At 43.0% G+C, this 23590-nt stretch overlaps 2 protein-coding genes across 6 annotated transcripts in view; both read right to left on the minus strand.

The window, feature by feature from the left end:
* The window catches only part of VWC2L (von Willebrand factor C domain containing 2 like), a 46684-nt gene extending 46130 nt beyond the window's left edge, over nt 1-554 (minus strand). For all 4 annotated transcript variants that reach the window (XR_008437868.1, XM_053982333.1, XM_053982334.1 and 1 more), the window contains exon 1: nt 30-554. The gene's annotated coding sequence lies outside the window, so the exon portion shown is untranslated. The remainder of the gene's footprint in view (nt 1-29) is intronic.
* A 1002-nt stretch (nt 555-1556) lies between these two features.
* The window catches only part of SPAG16 (sperm associated antigen 16), a 361537-nt gene continuing 339503 nt past the window's right edge, over nt 1557-23590 (minus strand). For both annotated transcript variants that reach the window (XM_053982332.1, XM_053982331.1), the window contains exon 16: nt 1557-1892. In XM_053982332.1, coding sequence (XP_053838307.1) covers nt 1711-1892 — 182 coding nt within the window. In that variant the 3' untranslated portion in view covers nt 1557-1710. The remainder of the gene's footprint in view (nt 1893-23590) is intronic.

Raw genomic sequence — 23590 nt, forward strand, 5'->3', positions numbered from 1 at the left:
CTCACCCCAAGTAAATAATTCACACCTACCTGATCAGGCTGGATGTGAAAGCTGAGAGGGGTCACAGGCCAACATGGACTGAAAGGTTAGAAAGAGATTAGTGAAAGCAGTTCATCCTAATCACGTTTTCGGTGTTGACTCACGGACAATCCCTTTTCCTCCACCTCCCATCGCAAAACGGGAGCGCGGCAGCCCAGCAACCACACCATGAGAACTGAGCTTTAACCCGGCGCCGACGATTCAGAGGGAGCAGGATTCAGGCGGTCCGGAGGCTGCGATGCCGCGGAGAAACCCCGGTGCCAGCAGCAGAGTCATCGCGGCGAACTTGGGCTGCATCTCCTCAGGTCTCGGGGCGGGCGGGGGAGAGAAAACAACCCATCCCTGTCCCCTCCCTGTGCCCGGCGGATCTCCTGCGGCTCCAGCTTCGCCTCGGCGGGGGAAGGGGGGGAGCGATCGCGGGTTAGGCGGGAGGCAGGCGGGGGAGGGCGGGCGCAGGAGCCCCGCGCCCGGCGGGCGGGCAGCCCCCGCGCCCCTCCGGGGACTCCCCGGCCCGGGCGCCGGCCATGCCCGCGCCGCGCAGCTCCGCGCTCCCTGCCTGCCCCTATTAGGATTAATTTTGTTTTTAGGGGGGTGGTAGTAAAAAAAAAAAAAAAAAAAAAAAAAAGAAAAAGAAGAGAGACGAGCCGGGGGGTAAAACCCAAAAAATAATGCAGGGGCGGGGCGCCCCCGCCCCGGCCGCTGCTCCGCCTGCCGCCAGCTGGGGCGACGGCTCTCCTCAGAGCTGCCGGTCCCCCTCAGGTCCACCGGCTGGAGCTCCCGCCAGCCCGGTTCCCTTCAGCCCGATTCCCCTCAGGTCCACCGGCTGGAGCTCCCCTCAGCCCGGTTCCCTTCAGCCTGGTTCCCCTCAGATGCACCGGCTGGAGCTCCCCTCAGCCCGGTTCCCTTCAGCCTGGTTCCCCTCAGATGCACCGGCTGGAGCTCCCCTCAGCCCGGTTCCCTTCAGCCTGGTTCCCCTCAGATGCACCGGCTGGAGCTCCCCTCAGCCCGGTTCCCTTCAGCCTGGTTCCCCTCAGATGCACCGGCTGGAGCTTCCCTCAGCCCGGTTCCCCTCAGATGCACCGGCTGGAGCTCCCCTCAGCCCGGTTCCCCTCAGATGCACCGGCTGGAGCTCCCCTCAGCCCAGCTCCTCTCGGTCCCGCTCCCCCTTCAAATCCACCGGCTGGGGCTCCCCTCAGCCCGGCTCCCCTCGGATCCGCGCGCTGGAGGTTCTCTCAGCCCCTCCGCGCTCTCCAGCTCCGGCTCATCGCCGCTGCCCCGGCCGTGTCCGGGAAAATATCCCCCATGGCCGCATTGTGGAAACTTCGCCTCATCTTCCCACAGGCGGCTGCGCCGGGGAAGGGGCGCCCCGGCTCCTGTGGCTCGTGCTGCGCTACATCAAAAATCAATCTCCTTGCAATTCGGCTGCGCCGGCATTAGGCGTCATTGTAAAGCTGTTTCTCCAGACACCACCTAAAGAGAGATTCTTGGTGTTGGAGAAAACACGGTGACAGCAGAAAGAGGGAGAAATAGAGGGGTTTATTTGGATAGATGCTAACTAATGCTCCATTTGGGCGAACATTCCCCGAATAGTGCAAACACGAGCTATGAAGCAATAAGCCCGCAGTGCTGTTGTCAGCCCGCTCTTGTGGAAGGCGATGAGGGCCACCTGTGTCACTGTGCCCAGGTCCAGAGGCAAACCCTGCCATCGGCGCCCGCGGACAGCAGGGAATCCTGGCCGTGGAAGCGCACGCAGCGCACCTCGACCCCGGGGCCGCGCAGGACGGAGAGCTGGCCCACGGCCAGGGACAGCACCTTCACGGAGCCCTCGCTGCTGGCCAGAGCCACCAGGTCACCTGAAACACACGCAAAGGCATCACTGAGGTTGGCAAAGGCTACACAAGAGGGCGGCGCGGGAGGTTTTGAGATGTTGGCTTTAAAGAGACTCACGTGTACTCCTGTTTTCTGAGATAGATTAACAGAAAATTGGACGGATCGATAACAATGAGATTGGATTTTGGAGCGATTAGGCCAGTCTGGAGACCTCATGTTCTCCTCACAAGGAGCCTGGCTACTTTGACAGAATCACAGAATCTGCTGAGTTGGAAGGGAGCCACAAGGATCATGGAGTCCAACTCCTGGCCCTGCACAGGACACCACAAGGGTCACACCATGTGCCCAAGAGCATTGTCCAAACCTTTTTTGAACTCTATCAGGTTTAGTGATGTGCTCATTCTCTGGGAGCCTGTGCCAGTGCCCAAACACTCTCTGGAGGAAGAACCTTTCCCTAATATCCAACCTAAACCTCTGCTGACACAACTTCAGGCCATTCCATTGGGTTCTGTCACTGGTCCCCACAGAGCAGAGATCAGTGTCTGCCCCTCCACTCCCCCTCACAAGGGGGTTGCAAACCCTGGTGAGTCTCCCCTCAGTTTCCTCCAGCTGAACAGACCAAGTGCCCTCAGTCACTCCTCACACAGCTTCCCCTCAAGGCCCTTTGCCATCTTTGTTGCCCTTTGGATGCTCTCTGACAGCTTAATAATTTTTTTTTTAATGTTACAGTGACCAAAACTGCATGCAATACTCAAGTGCTTCCCCAGTGCACACCAGAGCAGGACAGTCACTTATATTTGGATACAATTATTCAGGGACAGATTCTGAAACACAGACTGAGCACCAGAGGAGCAGATGCTCTCCTAATACCTGGAGGTATTGATATCAGAGCATGCTTTTGACACTGCTTTTCTTGTACTGCTTATGACATGAGGATATGAGTTTTCAGCTGGATTTCCAGAAGGTCAGGCATCTAACTGTACTGAGTGCTTGCTCCCTTATATCCTTTTGGAAAAAAAACCCAATATTTAAATCCTTAGTATAGAACAGGGTTTAACAGTAGAAAAAAATAAAACAGAACCTAAAAAAGGTTCTTAGGAGTTCTCAGGTTCCATGTGCTTTTTTGCAAATCAAATGGACTCAGTTTTCAACACTTTTAAGGAAGCAGAATGTGTTTATAAGTTTATCATCTTCCTGCTTAAATAAAAACACAGGTAATAGCTGGTAAGTGATATGTTTGAAGTGCCTCTTACCCAGTCTCCAGATAAAGACTCTCCTTTAGAAATTAACTATAATAATAATGAGTTTCACATACAAAAAAAAAAAAAAAAAAAAAAAAAAAAAAAAAAAAAAAAAAATCTATTCCTTCATTTCAAAGCTGATGTGGCCCTAACAACAAGGGGATCACTGTACTGTCAGTCGTGATCTTGGTCAAACACCTTTTTCTATTTAGAGCAAGTTCAATACACCTTCTGAATGATTATAGCTCTTCTTATGTATTGAGATTTTCTCTCTGAAAGCAAAGACATTGCCAGCAGAAGAATAATTGAAATTGACACTGACCAAGTCAATCTGGCACCAAGGTCATAATTTTTGGGAAGATTATGAAAAACAGGAGATATTTTTCTATTTTTAGTAACTCAGGTTATTCACCAAATAGCCAATGGGAACATACTGCCCAACAGACATGAGCATGGAGGAGTTTATCCCAGTTTTAGCACTTTAGGGCCCTGGGTGTGCCTATGTGATGTACAGCTTATCCAGGGAATATATTGTCCCTCTGTTCAAACTAGGTCATAACAATGATGCTGTCTGTTCTGCTCATGAAGATCTGATGGCTTCATTTCACCATTTATCAAAAGAAACACGTAGCCTAGAAAGCTTACAAATGCACTGAGAATATTTAACCACAACTTACGCTTAGTGTGGTCATGGATATTTGTGCAAGAAAGGGAACTAGCAAGTGGAGCTAACCATGATAAATATGCCCTATTTGCAAACCTTTATAACTACTCGGCTTCTTCATCTAGAACAAAGCCTGACACAGCAAAGATCTGTAGAATGGATTAGAGTGTCCAAAGCAGCAGATGTGAATATTTATTATAAACTCTCCTCCAGCAAGTCTTTGCTGACAGAAGCATTGCATATGGATTGCACTTGCAGTGAGACTCTCCAGGCAATCGCTGGATGACTTCTCCAGGAGCCAAACAAATGCCATTTTGCCTGCAGCCCTGACACCACAACAGCTGGGCAGGGGTTAATGTCACTTCCAGCTTCTCAAAACCACTAATGAACCCAGCTGCTACAGAGAGGGACAGGCAGGAGAAAAGGTCTGGACAGCTGCAGTCCACTTCCAGAAATAAGGGCAGGACAGAATGACAACTGAGACAAAGCTTCAGCTCATTCACTTCTTGGGTTGAGCAGGGCAGGGGCAGGCCCCAACCCTGCATTTTTCTGCATGCTTTGCTAGGTAATCACATGCCTGAAGCAAAACCGTAGCACTCATCCTGTCAGTCCATGCCAGTATTCTGACAGTCCTGGGAAATGACAAAGCTGAGAGGAAAATAGAGAGGGTCAGTAAAAAGCAGCCAGCTAGGAGGTGCAGTAGTACCCTGCACTGCCTCCATCGCTAGCACTCACTGGGGAAAGGATGGAGGTGCACTTGGCAGCCCTGGTGAAGAATGATTAATTTCACAGGAACTTCTCCCTGAGTTAGGATGTGTTACTATTGCTGACCATGATACAGCCTGGCTCAGTAGCAGCAGGACGCACAGGCAGATGCATGCGAGGGGGAATGCACAAAATGACATCTCATTTCCGTCACCCTTTATGTCAACACTGATCTATGGGCTCATAACAATTTGCTCATTATAATGTAAATTTACTCCCTCCTTCCTTCCGAAAGGAGATGTTTCATTCTGGGAAGAGGGAACAAATTGTGTTTTATTGCTCTTCCAAAATTTTTTTCCAATTAGGAAAGCAAACAAAAACTACTACATAATTGTGATGCAAAGCTGTATTTTAATGAAGGATACTTACTTGTCACTTACAAAGGCACTTTGATATAACACTGGAGGAAAGTAAAAGTCTGAAGAGAGGTTGTTCTTCATACCTTTGACCCAACTGTCAGGTGGGGCTGGTCTATGCAAACTCACTGAACTGAGCAGTTAGGCTGATTTGCATTGAAATGAATAGATTCTGCTTAGAAGATGCAAAGTCTCCAGGACTCTGACCTCTAGATCTCACAGCCTCTAGATCTCCAGCTCACAAGGCTTCCAGAACCTGCTCTGGATCTGTTGGTGCACTTGGCAACATGGGGAGACAAAGCGAAAGCTTTGCTCTGGCTGGCCCCATGCCAATCCTGAGCTCAGCCTTCTTCCTCAACCTGGCAAACAAGGAGTGATGACAAAGCACATTGCCACCACAAAGAGACCCTACAGTAGCAGCCTCTGTACTAATCACAGCTGATTTGCTGTTGCACATTGCTAAACACAAGTACTAATTTTTCTGATGTACCCCTGTTATGTCCTTAGAATAACATAAGCTCTGACCATCTGGACACTTGCTTCAAGAAGGATGCAGTGAGTTGGAAAAGGTAAAGAAAGGTAGCAAAGCCAATTAAAGGTACAAACAACTTCTGTGCAAGGAATCCTTACGAGGGGATGACAGCTTAGCCAAGAAAAAACTCTGTGCATTAAAATGTACTTGGCTGATGGTGCTTACTCCATCTGCAAACCTCAGGCTTCAGTCCTTCCTTGGGGATCCACAGAGAAATGTGGAGCCAAGCCAGACCCCAGATTGCCCCCCAGGCGATGGTGAAACACAGGGTTTCCATGAAAATGCTCATCTGAATCCCACCTCACCTGGGAGCTGTGGGGTAGCCAGAATCTGGAATCTCTGGACAATCACCTTTCTGCTTGGACCAGACTGAATTTACTCTGGGGAATCACTGCACTTTCAGCTCCCTCTTTTGCCCAGCACTGGAGTTAAGTACTGCTGTAGGTTTCCAGTCCCAGTGTCCTACAGAGAAAAGCTCTGTTCTTGTCTCCAGACTGGCAATGCTCTTTGTTTTAGGCATTGATTAATTACAATGCAGTGCTGTTGTTTGGGCTGGAAAAATACATTTGTACTTAAAACAATAAAAATCATCCATGCCCTTCTAGAAGAACTATTCCTGCTACTAAAACTGTATATCTACATTGTTTTGAGACCAGAGCTGAACCCTAAAATTATTTAGTACCTCAGAGACAGTAATATTTTAGTAATTTTTTTTTTCTTTACTTTTAGGATACATATCCCACTCTGGAAAAGGGGTTAGTTAAAATTAATTATGTTGTATGCAAATCTGTTCTTGTACATTTTCCAAATGTACATAAAGTTATGGGTTTGATAAAGACTGTAGCCATAAAGTGCCAAAAGCAGGAATCTGGCAAAAATCCCACCAGATTTACTGGAGTGTCCATACTGACCTAAACACGTGAACTTAAAAGCAAATTTACTGCATTCAGTGAGGCTCAGTTGTGTTAGATATAAGAAAGCAACCTGCTTTTTCTCATCTGCAAGGAACTTTGCATACCTATGGAAAAGAATCCTAAGGAACCAAAGCCCCTCCTGTGAAATCAGTATGAAATCCATCTCCTAATTTGAACTGGTGGATAAATTTAAAATAGTGCAGGCGGGTTGAAGCAATCTAATTTGTTACTGCATTTCTTCAGAAGACAGAACTAGACAAGATTAATTTGCTGGGTTGATGGTTCCAAATTACTTGGGGTAAAAGGAACAAAACCTGTACTTGTCAAAAGACAGTTTGACAATTTATATTTCATAAGAGCCTAACAGAAATCACAGCTATGATTACTGTCTTCCTGGTACAATGAATTTTGAGTGAAACCTTGCCAGGACCACACTACACACTGCTTTACATGTCCAAACAGCTGCAAACTGTGACAGTTCTGGGGCAAACCATCACCACTCCTCACTGGTGAGCCTTTTTATATGCCCATTAAAACATTTAACTTTTCTTTGGGCAAATTAATTTACTAATTCTGTAACATCCCATTATCAAATACTCTGAAAAGTTCTGGTTTAGCCTGCCAGTACTTCATGTTTCTGGAGCAGTCTAGCAGCTTCAGTGCTAATAAAACAGTGTTGTAACAAAAATCACAAACTCCACAGCTCCCCAGGCACATCAGGCTGAGACATTCTTCCTGATAACTGGCACTGTTTGCTCACTCCCAGTAACATCTTACATAGACTCAGCAGCTCAGGCAAAGTCTTCTGCTCAAAAATGGGGCAGAACAAGGACAGTGACAGATCAAAACCTCTCCCCTTTGCTCCAGCAGCTCCTTTTCTCAGAGACAACGGAATAGTCGAGGAGCAGGAACTGGGCAGTTGTTTCTAGTAAAAACACAGCAGTTACTTTGGACTTCCTTGCAAATAATTCTGATGTGATAACTTCCCCAATTTAAAAATTACTTGCACTGCCTAACTGTAAGCAAAGCATCCATCTTCAAAGACAAACCCAGCTATTTCTAGGTTTAAATTAAAAAGAAAAAATCTTGTGTGGATTGAAGAAATTCTGTTTATCATAACTGCATACAGAAGCCTGAGACCACTCCTGATGGCAGAGATGAAATAACATATCAAAGAAAGAAAGCAAGAAAAGCTTTGATCAATAGGGAAATGGTTTTTATACACATCAGAACCAATTTAAAGAATTCTCTAGGATCAATTTAGATAGACAGAAATGCTTCTCAGCATTTATTACCTGTGGAGGGAATATTGATCCCATCCATTGATTTCTCCTGTGCATGTAGAGCAGTATCTGGTTTTGTTGTGTGGGTTTTTTCCCAAAGAAAGATGACCCAAAGTGGAAGGTATCAAGAAACAACTTATATTTTAAGGACTTACATTAATGGTTCAACCAATGTTATTACACAGAACTTTTAAAACTTTGTTCAAGAATAGTCAGAATGTAATTTAGCTTAATTTTGGCACATGATTGTTAGTCAATGGAATATATTTTAAGATAAGTGGGTTTTTTTGAACCTTACCTACCAAAGGCTACCACTTCCTTACATTACACATTGCATCAAACATTTTCTTTGCTGTTCCCTTTTTAAAAGGAATGTCTCTTCATGGTATTGTTACAAATTGTACAGCCCTAATGGATTATATTCCCTCTGAATTTAGGTCTTTTGTCATTATTGGAGCTGCAACCATTTGCATCTTCATCAGGATCCCTCAGCCTGGAGTCTCCTAGGAATTGGGCACCTCTCAAAGTGAGGTGTGAAAGGTAGAAATATCCAGTCCCTCCCTTTAGTAATCTGGCTAACAGTGAATGTGCTTGCCTACATAAAAGTAAATGGAATATTTACAAGGGCTGCAAACTATGATTGCAGTGGCTGTAGATAAAATTCTTCATTACTGTCACACTAAAGCAGAATGTTATTTACCAGGCAACTGATTTCAACATATGATAGATGGTGGACAATATTTTTTTGTTCTATAAACAGCTTTCAACAAATATAATAACTATTTCTTGTACACCATGTTTTGCTTAGGAATGCACTTTTTAGACATTATTATAAGTCCTCCAGTCTCAAATGTGAGTAAAACCTCCTAAATATTCTTGTGGAAATAATGATGACCCCCTTCCTCCCTTTGTCTTCACATTCTCTTTAGATCTTTCATGGACTGGGCATAGAAGAATAATCTTGAGCAGTTTGTAATTCACTTGCAGCAATTTGCTAAATATTCTCAGTAATGAAGAGCAAAAGGAAAGCTGGGAAAGAGAGAAGACGTCCAAGAATCTGCTGATACAGGTGTTTAATACACTGGTACCAAAATAAAATCCTTTTGTCATTCTCTCCAGAGACTTTTTTTCTTTCTCCTTTCTCACAAGTGTTTAAATAGACATAGATTTGGCAAAGCATAATAGGGAAAGATAGCTCAGAGTGCACTTAAGCTTGTGACTCACCATATACATGTGAAGTCATTCAACTCAGTGCAATCACGTTCTCAAATGAGGCAGGGTCAGGACACCACAAACAGAGCCATTACTGCAACCAGGACTTACAGCACAAGGTCTTGGAGTGAGCAAACTCACTTGTTTGGCTTTCAAGCAGGACAGCAGTCTGGCCTCCTAAACAGAAGGGCAGCTTTTTAGGCTGAGTAGGGCCACATGGTGCAGGTGAGCTAGACCCAAGTACCATAAAAAGGTAATAACAGGAAAGTCAATGTAGAGAAGTTTCTCAGTCAAATTATTCAGTAGAAATTTACAAAGGTGGAAAGCGATTCCCCTGGAACACAGAAAAACCTTATATTATCCAAGCAGTGTGTTAGGAGAAATTCAATTCACATCTTTAAAAATCTGCATGTAGAGATTTGGCCTGGCTGATAAATGAGTGTGGAGTGGGATGATGTGGCCTGATGCATTTCCCTCCAAAGAGTGAAGGTGTGGAGTAATGTTTGGCTGATGGAAAAAGGGGACTTCTCTTAACTTCTTACTCTGTGGAACTGTGACCTAGATGAAGGAGCATTATTCCTGGAGCTTAAACAGATCTCAGAATTTGACAAGTCTTTTTCAAGCAAGAAATCACCAGAAAGTTACTCAGAGCAAAGAAAGCATTTATCTGATAGAAGAAAATCCTTTATATAAAAGAACTTAAAGCCTTTTTATAAGGATTTCTAGACCCAGACCATTACTGTAAAGCTCCCTTTCAGCTGGACTTGAGCTTGTTTATATTACATTTTAGTTGGCCTTTTTGGTAGCATTTTTGATTTTGTAAGTAGCTTCAAAACAAAGCAAAAAGTATTAAAGCAGAAACTTTTGAAGCAGAGTCTTCAAGAAGCCAAAACCTTTCTGGATGTGTTAATGAGGCATGTTGAATATATTAAAAATTATATCTTGAGAATAAAAGGAAAATACCTTCTTGTCTAGGACTGTTTTTTTAAAATGAAAATATCTGTCAGAGCAGAATATTTTTATGCATATAATAGAAAGGCACTTGTCTAGCTTTCAGTGTTCCCTAGAATACCTGTATGTGGGCAGATGTGTAGGTCTATCTTTCCAAGGGAATCTACCTTGAGGAAAAAACGATGAGGAAGGACCAAGCCATCCTGGCAAAAATCCTTGGATCACTACCAAGTACAGGACCTCAGGCTCACCAAGCTGTTCTGAAATCAAAAATCCCAAAAGGCAGCATTTGGTTTTTAAGTCACCACTAAAGGGGAGGTGTTGAGTGACACTGCATCCACGGGGAGCTGCAGTAAAAGGTTGGCTGAGAAACTCCTGAGGTGACATCAGTACTGGTGCTGCTGCAGTTGTGCTTGTGCTGCTCAGGACAACAACATGACAAAAATGTCACATTTTAAGAAAGCGACAGAGGAAGAGACGAAAGATCAGTACCATCTGATGCTCTTCAAAAAGGAATAAATCACCATGAAATTATCTGTAGGAGTTGCCAAGCTGAACCTCTGCTTGCAAAGAAACTTTTTCTGTGATGGCAAATGCTCCAGAGCATGGTTATGGTTCACATTCAGATCTTGTTCTGAAGAACAAGCTCTTCTCTTTTGTTAAACTTACCTATTGGAAGCAGCATGCCAAATACTGTACTGCAAGTAACACTATCTCCAGAACACATTAGCTGCTTTCTTGGTGTTTCAAGAGTTGCACTTATATTAACTAAAAACTTTCATTAAGAAAAATAATACTTACTGATGGGCTGTAAGTCACAGCAAAATTTCTGTTATTGAAAATTATTCTAGTTTCTGCTACAAGTGAGGTCCCTGAATATAGACTTGGATGCAAAAAACTATGCTTTCCTCTAAACTTATTACTTGGCTGCAGCTGTATGCATTTTAGGCATTGGTATATCTCACTTTTAAGAACTCAGTGAAGTTGAGCGGTGTATAAAGGGATGAAAAATTCCAGGTGTGTAGAACATAGCTCTGAATAATGGAAACACCAATTTGAAAGCATTCAGAGAATAGAAGATAACCTTTGTATTAAGGCTCTGCTCCTTCTCCTTTCCCTACTTTGAGATGCCTGCAGTCTTTCAGTTAAAGCCTCCCTGATCCTCCTTCCCTTCTCAAGTGATAAGATGGATATGCTTGTGTTACAGAAGATGAGACTGGGATATGAACACTGATTTATTTTTCCCTTGGACAGCATATGCATCATCCTTTCCATTAACTCTAAGCAAATGACCAGATGTGTAATCGCTTCCTGACACAGAGTGGGATTCATCTCATCTGACCTTGCCATCCCACAGTGGGTTCAGTTCATGCAGACTCCTTCTGCACCGACCAGGGAGGAAAACTCCCTTTCCCAGGAGCTCCTCTGCCTCTCAGGGACAGCAGGTGGCTGTGTCTGTGTGATGACTACAGAAGGGCCTCCACAGCTCCTCCTCATACAGCTCAGGCAGGGTGACACTAAATCCCATACAGGAGTTCCAAACAGGCACCTCAAAGACATTTTAAAAGAGAATTCCCTAACTTGCACTGCTGGCAGTGCAGAGCATCTACAAATGTACCTAGGCACCTGTATCCATCCAGGGCTTTAAATACCATCGAAAGCCAGACTTCCATAGGCAATGACCTCTATTAAACCCAGGTCTTAATCATTTGCTGCAACTCCCATGTTGTGGCAACAATCCATAATTTCAGTAGCATTTGATAGCAAAGCAGATCATGTGCATCGTCAACATTTCGCAACCCTATTAACTCTGAGATAATGGACTTGTCTCTGCTATATTTCTAAGCTTATTGGACTGGGCTGTAATTAGCACTTCCTTTTTTTTATACAAATCTCTTGACCCCCAGAGCCAGTTCTTACACCACAGCTAATAACTGCTGCAGGTGATCAAAGCCTGAGATGGAGGTGGGACACAGACCTAGAAGCCAAACTTCAGTTTACTTCCTGAGTTTAAGCAAGAATCATGAAAACTGCTTCAGAGAAAAAGCACTTTTAAGGGAAGGTAATATTTAATTCGCTTTGCCTCAAAATGTTCTGCTTAAGTGTTTTACCTCTGAATATGCTCCTTAAAGAGAGGTTCAGTGTCTTTATGAGTGCAGACCAGAGCAGCTCTGACTAAACATAGTGGATTCCTTTTTGCACTCATCGGTCTTTCCCAGCAAATAAACAGGAAACACTTCTGTTTTGTCCTTAAAGCTAGCTTCTTGTTATCATTATTATTTCAAGCTTAGAGGATGATCTAATGTATGTGGATTCTGGTTTCTGTCAAGCCAAGTCCTTTGTTACACGACGCTTATGGGACACGGAGGCTCATGTGGGGAGGGTTAAAGCCCTGCTGAGATGGCTGGGAAAGCCAGGCTTGGCTTGTGCCTCCAGCTTAGCCTAAGGTTCCCCTCCTGACTGTGCAGTGTCCCATCTGTTGTAGCTGTCTGGGCATCTTCTCTGGTGACTGGAAAGAGATGAGTGGCATAAAATGTGCTGTGCACATCCACACTCTCCGTTCACTCCACGGCAAGCTTGACCAAATTATCTCATTTTTAGGTGGTCAAATAGGTGGGGCTCAATGCTACCCTTAATCTCAAATTTCAGCTCTCCCAACTCAAGTTGGGTTCTTCTTGTCTGTTTGTAAAACTTGCAGGAGAAAAAAAAATTGGAGATTTTAAATCTTAATCAGTGCAGCCTTCAGATGTTGCCTACACTATCACGATGATATACAAGTGAAGCAGCGTTGCAGAGTGGCTTTTATCTTTCTTCCACATTACAACTAAATAGTATTTCACCATGGCAGTAGAACTAGACAGACAGACACACAGGAAGACTCTGAAAACAAAACAAAAAGTAGAAAACTGGGCTTAATAATATCTTCTCCAAGTACAAGCTCCAAGAGACTCCCTTTAACTTAAACATGTTATTGTCAACAGAGGCATCTTTGTTCAGCTGTTCCCTTAAAAACATTCCTATTACTGTCATTCCTGGTGTTGTCATATTCACTGCCTTGACAGCACAAACACTGTGCTGTAAAATCTGTCAGAGAGGCCAGCTGATTTCCTATATCTTCTGACACTTGCGGGTCTTTAATATCAGGCTGTCAGAACACCTGAGAGAGAGGCGGGTGCTTCCCTGTTCAGGGCTGTTACTGTGACTACCACCACACACACTTTAATCATTAGCCTTACACTGCTGTGAAATCCTGACTTTTATGCCCTTGGAGTCCCATGCCAGACAACGCTGCTGGCATAAATCTATCGTAGAGGTTAGCTGGCTCACTAACCCATGGAGTTCTATACCTAAAACGAAGCCTTTATGTCTTTATGTTTTACAAAGCTTATATAGTGTTTTCTTAAACTTTCTTCTGTGACTTTTTTTTTTTTTTCAGAGGGGAGCTGTAGTAGGTGTAAAAATTACTCAGTGACAGGCGTAGGTGAAAGTCATCTGCTTAAAATAAATCCCTCTGTGCCAGGACCCTTTTGTCTTTGGGTGTACTCATGAAGCAGATGAGCTTGGTGGGCAGTGAGTTTTCTGTAATGCAAAACTCCTTAGATTCAATATTAAAATGAAACTGAGAGAAGCAGAACAAATCAGACCAGAACAGTCCCTGATCTTTAACTGTTTATGGCACTACCTTTACAGGGATGAGAGCATCTGTAATCCTGCTCCTGCTCGGCTGTTGTCCCCCAAGTGACAGTGAACTAAGTGTTCCTGGGCAAATAATTATCCTAGGATACTTGGATACAGAGAAAAATAAATGAAGAGCTGTTAAAAAGATTTTATAGCCTCCCAGATCAGGGTGCTGCTGAGATGTAGCTGTCTGTGCTGCTACCAACAGCCCAGCGGATCTCACGGTGCGACACGGCACCACAGAAGCCACACGGGCGCTGGGTTTAGGAAATCCCATTCCAAGAACAAAGAGTGTGGTAAGCAAAGCATGTACTTCCAGGTAGCATGAGTCAGGTAAGCCACCACGAATGATGGATGAATGTTGTGTAGCTTTAAGTGACTGTATTGACGCTCCAAGAGTTTCTGCTCACAGAGAGGAGAACAAAAATTTAGGTCTTTAGTGCTTTAATTGCTAAAGAACACGCGCTGCAGGAACTTAATAACTTATTTTTTCATGAATCCACGAACACCCACAAGAGAATCAACAGAGTTGTGGCTGAGGCAGAGGTAGGATAAGTTTGGAGATCAGTTCCAAAAAGTGCCTTGCTGCCTGACAGCACAGTTCATTTAGTTTCCCCGGGCCTCAGCTCTCCATCTACAACAGAAACCTGAATCACCACTTTGTTCAGCACATCTCTTTAGGCTGACCGGGGTGGGAACCCCTACAGCTTGTCCAGTGGAGCCTCTGGGCATTCTTGAAAAAAATCATAAATAATCACAGAATGGGTTGGGTTGGAAGGGACTTCAGAAGTGGTGTAAGGCAGCAGCAGATCTCCTGGCTCTGTGTGCACACAAGGCATTGAGTGAACCTTGGGGGGATAACACACAGTATCACCCCCTTGGGTTGCCAAATGCCCCTCACCTGTCCTCGGGGCATGGCCAAAGCTGGGCAGGGAGCGTGGGCTGGCTGCTCCTGCCTGGTGAGGATGCTGCTGTGTGATGTGTGTCATCGTGGCATTTATGGCACTAATGCTGAACCGCTGGACAGCATCCAGTGAAAACCTGCGGTGAGGTAATGGGACGCAGCTAGAGAGTGCTGAAAAGGAATCCCCAGCTAACGTAGCTCTGATGGTTTTGAGTCTACACAGAACATCTTGTAATTCTACAGCTAAGTGATAGTTAAACAAACAACAAAGGTAATTGTAGGGTACTTCAGTCACTTTGCAGATTTATGGTGCTTTGAAGGCAGCTCCTTGTAGTGCTCCCTGCCAAGGTTTTCAGCAGGGTTAACGCTTTTGACTCCTATGCTTTAAGTGTCTGAAGGATATGAATTGTGTTTCACTCGCTGTCCTGGACTGACTGGGACATTGCTACTTTTATTTGCAGTCAAAAAATATTTTTAATTCTTTATGGATTATTCATCCCTTGCCTGAGAAGCCAGCATAGGTCAAGTCTGAATGAGTTCGTCTCAGACCCTGCAGACTGGCTGCTCTTTCAAGCCTAAGTCCACAACGTGCAACGGTTTCCAAAACTAAAATATCCTGCTAGACACAAGTAGTTTCTGATATATTAGATTAAGATATAAAATCTAACTGTGAACTCCTTGAACTGTGTTCCTGTTCCTTGAACTTGCCATTTGCAATCCTACTGATTGCTTGGAGATGTTAGTTGCTCTTTCCTGTGCTCACAGAGCCAGTTACACACAAAAATTTTGGTGGTAGGGCTTTGTAAGTCCAATCCATCCCCTTCCTAGGACTGCATAAGCATGGGTGGTTTAAATGATTTTCATTTAAATCCAGGTTACCAAAGCAACCCTGTCAGATAGAGGCATTCACCTTTCTCATCTGCTGGATGACTCTGGCTAATATTTAGGCTGTCATGGTCTCCAAAAGAAGGAAGACTGCAATTCTCCTCTACCACCGTATTATCTTTTCTCATTACTTTTATATTTTGGCAAACCTACAATGATACGAGGTAATTCTAGCTTGTAAGATCTGAGAAGAATTGAATGCAAATCCCAATGCATCCAATATCTAAATATGTAATCTTCTGCAACCTCCCTGTCTCCTCCTGATTTACCCAAAAAGCTGGTGAATAGTTTGCTATTTTCCCTTTCTTTTGAAACATAGGCTTTGCACTAATAGCTCTTTTCCTTTTCCAGCAATAATTTTCCTTCCTCTTGTACTGAAGCTCAGCACGTACCTGCAGATGTTCTCAGTCTAGCCTGGTTCTTCTATGTCCTCTTCTACACCTGTCCAGTTCTTTACTCCACACTCCCTATTCTTCACTTTCTCACCTGTGCCTCAGGAGGTCCCTGGCCATCCATCCATCCATCTGGATAACACATCCTTTCCCCATTTCCAGCTCCACACCAAACCTGCTCTTCTCCTGACACATTTCCAACTTGAAGCACTGGTTTGAACTTTTTTTTTTTGTGATTTACATATTCTTTTGACAATTTCCAAATAAAATCTTTGTAATTTAGCTTTTTAACCAGCATATCAACACAGCCAGGCTCCTGTAATTCTTGGATTACTAAATCATCTACATGACTATCCTGATGAGACAAAAAATGATCGTACAGAAAATCACTTAGAAATTCCATCCTCCACAAAATTTTAAATGCCTTCTGTATTATTCTTAATTAGTAAGTTGCTTAATAATACTGTCCTGACATAGTCCTGTGAGGAATTATAGGAATTAACCTGAGCTGTTACTATGCACAATTTTCCTTGTCAGAACACAAGTCTTACTCTCAGTGCCACGTGTTTTGGGCCAGCACAGACCAAGGCTCTGGCCAAGAAAAGCTTTGGCCTCATGGTGGGACAGAGTTATCAGCCACGTCTCACCAAAGAATCTTCAGCCTTTGTCTTTCTTCTTCATTTATACACAAAGAATTCAAACAATGATGTTAGGGCAGAATCCCAGATGTCATTTTGTGTATAGGGAAAGCTGTGGTTTACATTGTATTCCTCCACATTGGGAGAGCTTTTGCTTTATGTATGACCTTGTACTCCTGTGATTCTATCCCCATGGATAGAAATCTCTTTCATCTGTACACTCAGGTGAATGGATGATTCTCTAATATTGTTAATGTTTGCTATTAACTTTTAATAACCTTCATAATTCAATTAATTTGAAATTTCCATTAGACAATTGTGTCTGTTCTATCTTTCCACTGGAAGTGAGTCCAGATCTTTGAGTTAAAGCTGCAAATGCATGCAGCTTCAATAAATGACATTTGTTTTAAAATGGGGCTCCTGTCTGGTCCTAGAGTTTCTCAAAAGCTGGAAATGCTCGACTGAATTTCTGATTGCAGCAACTACTGAAGGGAAAAACCAGGTTCCACTTTCATATCCAACCTCTCTCTGATTCTCATTATCCATCTATCTGTCTGTCTGTCCATGTATATCTCCACAGGTTTGATTCAGACTCAGTCCCTGATTTCTTTATGTAATACATTTGCCAGGGAGTTGGTCTGATTTCACAAGAGCTTTTCCAACATAACCAAAGCAACCATGCCATGCTGCATAAATGGAATTTCAGCAAGTACTTCTGAACAGAACCTCTTCACCAAATTGTTTTTCTGTAATTGAAAAATATCTTTCAAATGGAACCACTTAGCATAGCTCTGAACTCCATCCAGGATGGTCATAAACTGCTGCTCACTGGCTAAGGCCCAAGATTTTAACATCAGAAACAAATGCAGGAGCAGATGCCAATACTGCCAACACCAAAATCTGGCCTGATGAGCTCCATTTTAAAGGGTTTGTTTCTTTGTTCTCATTTCTGCCTGTAAAATCAAGGACTGCAATGAAAGCAGAGCTCAAATGAAATATTCTTTGGGAAAACCCAGCATGAAAATTCTTCAAGCCAGGCTTCTGGTCTGCCTCAATCTTATCCCAAATAATCAAAATAGCTAGTGATTCTATTCTCCAGAATTCTCCAGAATTCCATATTCTTTAGGAGCAATAACAGAAATATATACTGAGGTCAAGAACCTCAGTATCAGCTTCAATTATTTTCATCAAAGCATCCCAGATAAACATAATTTCAGCATTTCTTCCCTGATGTCTGTAGTGAATCACCTTTAGCTTCTCACTGCACCCCTTTTGATGGTCTCCATTCCCCAGCTACACCAATTCAAACTTCTTTCTCCAAAGACATCTTACTCCTTTAGGTATTTCATCTTCTCCATTCCACCTGTTTAGCTTTCAATGTCTCATTTCCTGATTCACCCAGCAGTTTTTACACCCAAAAGCTCAACATCCCAAATATTGATGCTTTCTGCAAAAACGCAGAAGTCTTGAATGAGATCAACTGAAACCATTGATATCAAACATAATGTTTAATGTTCTTCATGCTCTTGCTAATGGCTGTTGAGAGAACAGCCTTTCGTGGGACTTGCAAATTCAGACATTTGAACAGCACAGACACTGCAGGGGATTCACAGGTAGAGATGTGTCAGCAATGAGTCAAGAAGGCAAGAGAGAGGGGAAAAATGCCTCTTGTATCAAATGGATTATTCTTGTTTTAGCCCAACACCTCTGAAGGCAGCTGCCGTGCCACCACCTTTACCTTCACTCCATGCTCATTCCTGGAGTACAACTCAGGCTTTCAGAATTACTTGGGGCACCAAAGTCTCCGCTTCTGCTAGAAGTTGTTTCCATTTGGCATCCAGCTGTCAATTTTATTTCTAGCTAATACCCCTGGTGCTCTAAGAACTACCCCAGTCCCATTCCATGAGCAATGCTTCCTTGGAAAGATGAACCACTGGCCTGTCCTAGATAACAAAGAAACAAAGGACTTTGGTACCTTGCAGCTGGAAATCAAGTAGGAAAGTAATGGAAGTTCCAAAAAGGGATCCAGCCTAAGGAAATTCCTAGTTCCTGTATTTACTGCAGCTGTTCCTGAGCTAGTATGTCTCGGATAACAAGGATGAGAATTCCAACAGACAGATGCTAATGACTAGAAATAATTTGGTATTATCTGTTTCTCCATCCCTACTGTTGGAGTAGTTTGTTTCTTACAATTTTGGTTTTGCATCACAATAGATCACGGGAAAATTACTGATTAAATCTGAGGTCTTAAAAGCATGAAGTATTTGTAATATCTAGTGTGAGAAAATCATTTAACTCTTAGAGTTTACTGATTAACATATAATTCATGTGATTCCTTTTATTGTTAGAAATACAGTTTAATTTAAAGATAATCCTCTAATCCGCTGTATTAAAAAGCAATTATGGCAAGAGTGCATTAACTAAGAATCAGTTGCCAGAGACAAAACAGCTCCAGGACTTTATTAAAACACACTCATGTGGAGGTGACTGAACAGCTGGGGAGGGCATCACTTAATCCACTTAATTATTTAATGCAACAGGATGAAATTAATGAAAATTAATGAAATTGTTGGATACTGAACACAGGCTGGCGTGTGCATGCCCACTATGGCATCACGGATACTCCTCCCTCTGTTTGCAGGCACGGGGGGTGAGGGGGTTGTGTGCAGCATCAACACTGAGAAAGGCTTCCCAGAAACCTTTGAAACGGAATTTAGAAACTGAGATGCAGGAGGAAGAAGCAATTGTAATCAAACTATCCTGTGCACAACACCATAAAGCTTCTGCATGTGCCACTGGCCTGTATGGGATGCACTGATAAATTTAAGGAAAGGTGGAATCCTCTAAGCGTAAAGTTTTAGACAGAAGGGTAGAATCTGTTCTCAATTAAGGAAACCAGGGGAAAAAACCAAAAGAGAAGCCCACACAGACTGAACTCCATTGTTTTGGATGCTAAAGAGAGATTCTATTTAAAAATTAAAATCACATTTTCCCTTAGTATCCAAATATCAATAATTCAAACACTTAAGTCAGCAAAAGCGGTAGAGTATTGGATCTGCATGAACAGAAGTCATCAATGGCACATTCAGGATTAGAACTTGAATCTGTTTCTCAGAACATCTCCTTTTGAAATTCTCTTTGTGCTCCATGGATCAGTTCCCATCACTCCAGCTGCCTCAATAGGATGTGTAGAGTAAGACTTTAATTCCCCTGAAAGACCCAGGCATATTACAAATTATTAGCATCCTCCACTGCCTGTATATGAAATTCATATACCTATTTGTCTTCTGCTCAGTTGTATTTCAATCTTGATTTCATTGGTAACTTGTACTGTATTTGGATTAATTATTTAGTGAAAATGAACATCACTATGTGTGACAAAGATGAAAAGCTTACCAGTGGAGAAGTAGAATTCCCTTGTAGAGGGAATTGTAGCCACTGCCTCTCTGACTATGTTATGAATGCACACATGATTAACTGAAGTTATTCACCTCTTTCTGAAGTAAACCTATGTCCCCTTTTTGCTGTCTTCAAGCTGCAAGCTTTAGGTGCTCTGAAAACAGATCATGGCCCCTGCAACTTTATATTATTTATTGACATTACCTGCATCTTGCTAATCTGCCCCACACAAAGAGAGAAGCTTCCTTGTTTCAAAGTCAGATTTAGCTGGAGAGCTGATTCTGAATTGTTCAGCTAAGTTTGAAATATGACAATAATTAAAAAAAAATGCAGCCTGAGTAGAGATTTATTAATCTACAGTAATGATTGTTTCTTAAACTTCAGCTCACTGTGGTTTTATAGCAAAGGCAAGCATAGAAACTTGAAACCATCTCATATGAACCTGGTTTTAATTGGGCTTGCTCTTTCACTAGTGAAAGAACACAACACAGGCAATATTAAAAAAATAAACCACGATTAAGTGAGTTGAGGCTGCATGGGGGCTGAACAGGAAACAGCAAGAGAGGCAGGACTGTGATGGGAGAAATCCCTTACTGCATGAAACCAGCTATGATTTTTCTTGGTGGATGCCCCACGACATTGTGGCTGTGAACACCTAACACCTAAGGATGTCAAAAAAATTTAAGCAATTAAACAGAAAAAACCAGAAAGAGTAGTTGATGATAAGTGTTTGTAGGAGGAGGAACAACTGACTGGTTCAAAACAACCAGGTGGGAAGTGGAGGGGGAGCAGGGCAAACTCTGCGTAGGTGGACCCAAAATGGACCCCAAATTCTTGGTACAATTTCTTTTACTGCCTGTGGGACTCACTGGGTGGGGAGCACAGTTAGTGAAAATAGGAATGTCATTGCTCACTGGTTTTGTATTTTTAATGGTGTAGCTGCTGTCCATGGTGTGATCACCTACCCCTTCTCTTCCCTTTCTTCTCTCTTTTCTTCCCCCATCTGCTGTGTGAAAATCACCACCATGGAAGAAGATTTGGAGTGAGCAGCAGCAGCAGAGGAATTCTGGGATGCCTGAGCTATGGGGTGGTGTCAGACCAAAATATTACTGGTTCACAGCTCACACAATCAGCCACTTGCAAAAGCAGGGAGTGCTCTGCTGACCATGTGCCTGGGAACAGCCCAGAGAATGGGCCACAGGGAAAGGGAGAAGAAAGAGCCAAATGACAGTCCCTGGAATCACCCATGGGGGACAGGGCACTGAGAATCCTCCAGAGACAATGGATAATGCCCACTGCCTCGTGTTTCTGGAGTGCAACAAGAAACTACATTTCTGCTGATAGGTACTAAGCATTAGAAAAGCAGCTAAGCAGAATTTCCAGAGTTAGGAAAAGCAGCTTCCCAAGTAAGCACAATGATACCCTGAGATGAACTGTGGATGGGTTTGCCATATGTTCTTGCCACTTTACATGTCAGCATTCCGTTTCCCTCCCATCTCTTCTGTGATTTCAAAACCAAACAAAGCCAAGGCAATGTTGTGAGTACATCCACCTAGCTTAAAGAACACAGATTTTCTGACCCTTTTTGTGTGTGACTGAATTTGAGCTGCATTTCTATTGCCTTGTTTGCACAGTCTGGGGCTGACCTGGGAAGAGTTACCAATACTTCTAAGGAAGAGTTACTCATTTAGCAGAACAGGTAATTCACTGCCAAGCTGAAATGTTCAGGCAAATTCCCTGCACTAGCCAAGCTTTTGCTTCTCATATGCTTATGCAGCTTATCTGTTACTGTTTGAAATCCACACATGAATCTTTCCCTACATTCTCACCTATGGCTGCATTCCAAAATTTTGACATTGGAGGCAAATACCGAAATCGAGTCCTCCAAGTCAGCTCTCTCTGTTCCCACTACTGCTGAGCTCCAGATTTCTGATCTTAGAACCTGAAGGAGAATAAATATATGGCTTGTATTTGATTTATTTATATGTTATTAAATCTTGCTTGAATTTCACCCAGGTACAAGCAACAGTGTGAACTTATTTCATGCCACAATGGATCATGTCATCAAAAGTCATCATTCCCACTAGAAATACTGCACTTGCTTGCAGGCTTGGGAGCATATGACACTCCTGACTCCAGATTCTGTGATGGGAATGAAATTCATTGTAAGCTGGTAATTACATCTGGTCCTATCTGTGAAGATACAGGTGTTCAGAGACAAGCATGTCAATACTCTGTGTTTATATTTTTGCAAGATAGGAGAAATTCAATTTTATTCAGCTGTTTTCCAGTGACTTTCTGCAACTATGTATCAGCAGAACTTTTTTAACTTTTTATTTTAAAGATAAATTGCTTGGTGCACTATCAAGGATACTTATAATTTAAGATAGAACCTATTAGGCTGTCACTCTTCCAGAGACACAGACCTTCAAGAGTCTGAAGAAGCAGTCTTTATGTGACAGTATAATAAGGATGTCAGGCTCCCTCCCTCCTCCCCCAGTCTTCTTGAACGACACTTTCCCCAGCAGGGAAAATTAATACACTTCAGAAGTTACAACGGGCTGGAAAACACACATCAGCCAGCAGCATGATTTTCTAAAATCAAGCAGTGTGGAAACCACATTCTTAATCAACTTTCATAAACCAGCTTTCTTCCTTCTGCTAAAAAAAAAAAAAAAGTAAAATTAAAAAAAAATTGCTTCATAATGCTTTCAGTGTGTAGCATTAGATTTGCTAGTGAAGTGTGGAATATTTTTCTTCTTATGTTATTAAATTTCAAAGACACACTCCTTAGGGCTTGTCTTAAGTCTGTCATCTGTGCTGCAAGTTAAGATTCTTAACAGCTGGAGAGCCCCATCCTCCCCTTGGATCCCACCAGCAGATCCATCCAAATGGCAGCCCCTGTCCTGGATGCAGGCTTTCAGCAGTGTGCTGGGAGTGCTCCCTTTTCACCTTGGCTCAGCTGGCCCCTGTCACCCCTGTGAGGTGTCAGTGCCACATGGGCGTCCCTCCGTGGGGCTGGGTCACAGCCAGGAGTGACCCAAAGGGTCACTACAAAGGGTACAAAACAGAAGAAAAGCCAGGGAATTTAACTATGGCAAAATAATCTCAGGAAGGAAAAGAGAACAAATACAGAGAAAAGGGAGATGAATATAAATAAGAGGAAGATGACAAAGGATTAAGGAATATGAATCAAGAAAATATTATGTCAACTGGAAAAGCAAACATGCTAGGAAAATAAATTCAGATAAGAGGAAACAATATGAAACAAACCCAGCAGATTCAACTATAAAATAAGAGGTATCATCATTGATGCTCTCCTCCCTGCCAGAACCTTTCGTACCTTTTTTCTAAGGGTGTGTAGAGAGCTGTGTATGCAGTGCTGCCCATCAGAGGGAAACAAGACAAACATGAGTTCAGGTAGAAAAGGGTATGACTTTGTGAAGGTGGGAAGCTTCACTTCCTGGTACTTCTTACAACCTCAGTAGAAGTTCAAGGTACAGAGCAAGCTGAAAACAGATGTCCTTAACAATGATTCATGGCAACAAAAAGGGAACACGTGCAAGGCCCCTGGATGTTTATCTCACTGACCTGCCTGTGATCAGGGAAATATTGAAACTTTACCTGGCAAACCATTTCCACCATTAGCATCAGGCACGTGATGGAGAATAAAAAATGAGTTAGGAAATCCATGAACAATCCAAGAGTCCTGAACTATATCCAGGACATGCCATAAAAGAGCTAACCCCACGCTGTGAGTCTTGCAAATGAAACGGGACAGTCTAGAATGGTGTTCAAATAAATAAATCTGAGTTACAATGTCCCAGAGCCAACCCAGTGGAACAAGGTGACTGCAGCATCCTCTAGGGATTTTAAAACCCCCCTGACTGAAGCAGGGCTGTCACTT

Source organism: Vidua macroura, chromosome 7, assembly GCF_024509145.1.
Source record: "Vidua macroura isolate BioBank_ID:100142 chromosome 7, ASM2450914v1, whole genome shotgun sequence".
NCBI classification, from domain to species: Eukaryota; Metazoa; Chordata; class Aves; order Passeriformes; family Viduidae; genus Vidua; species Vidua macroura.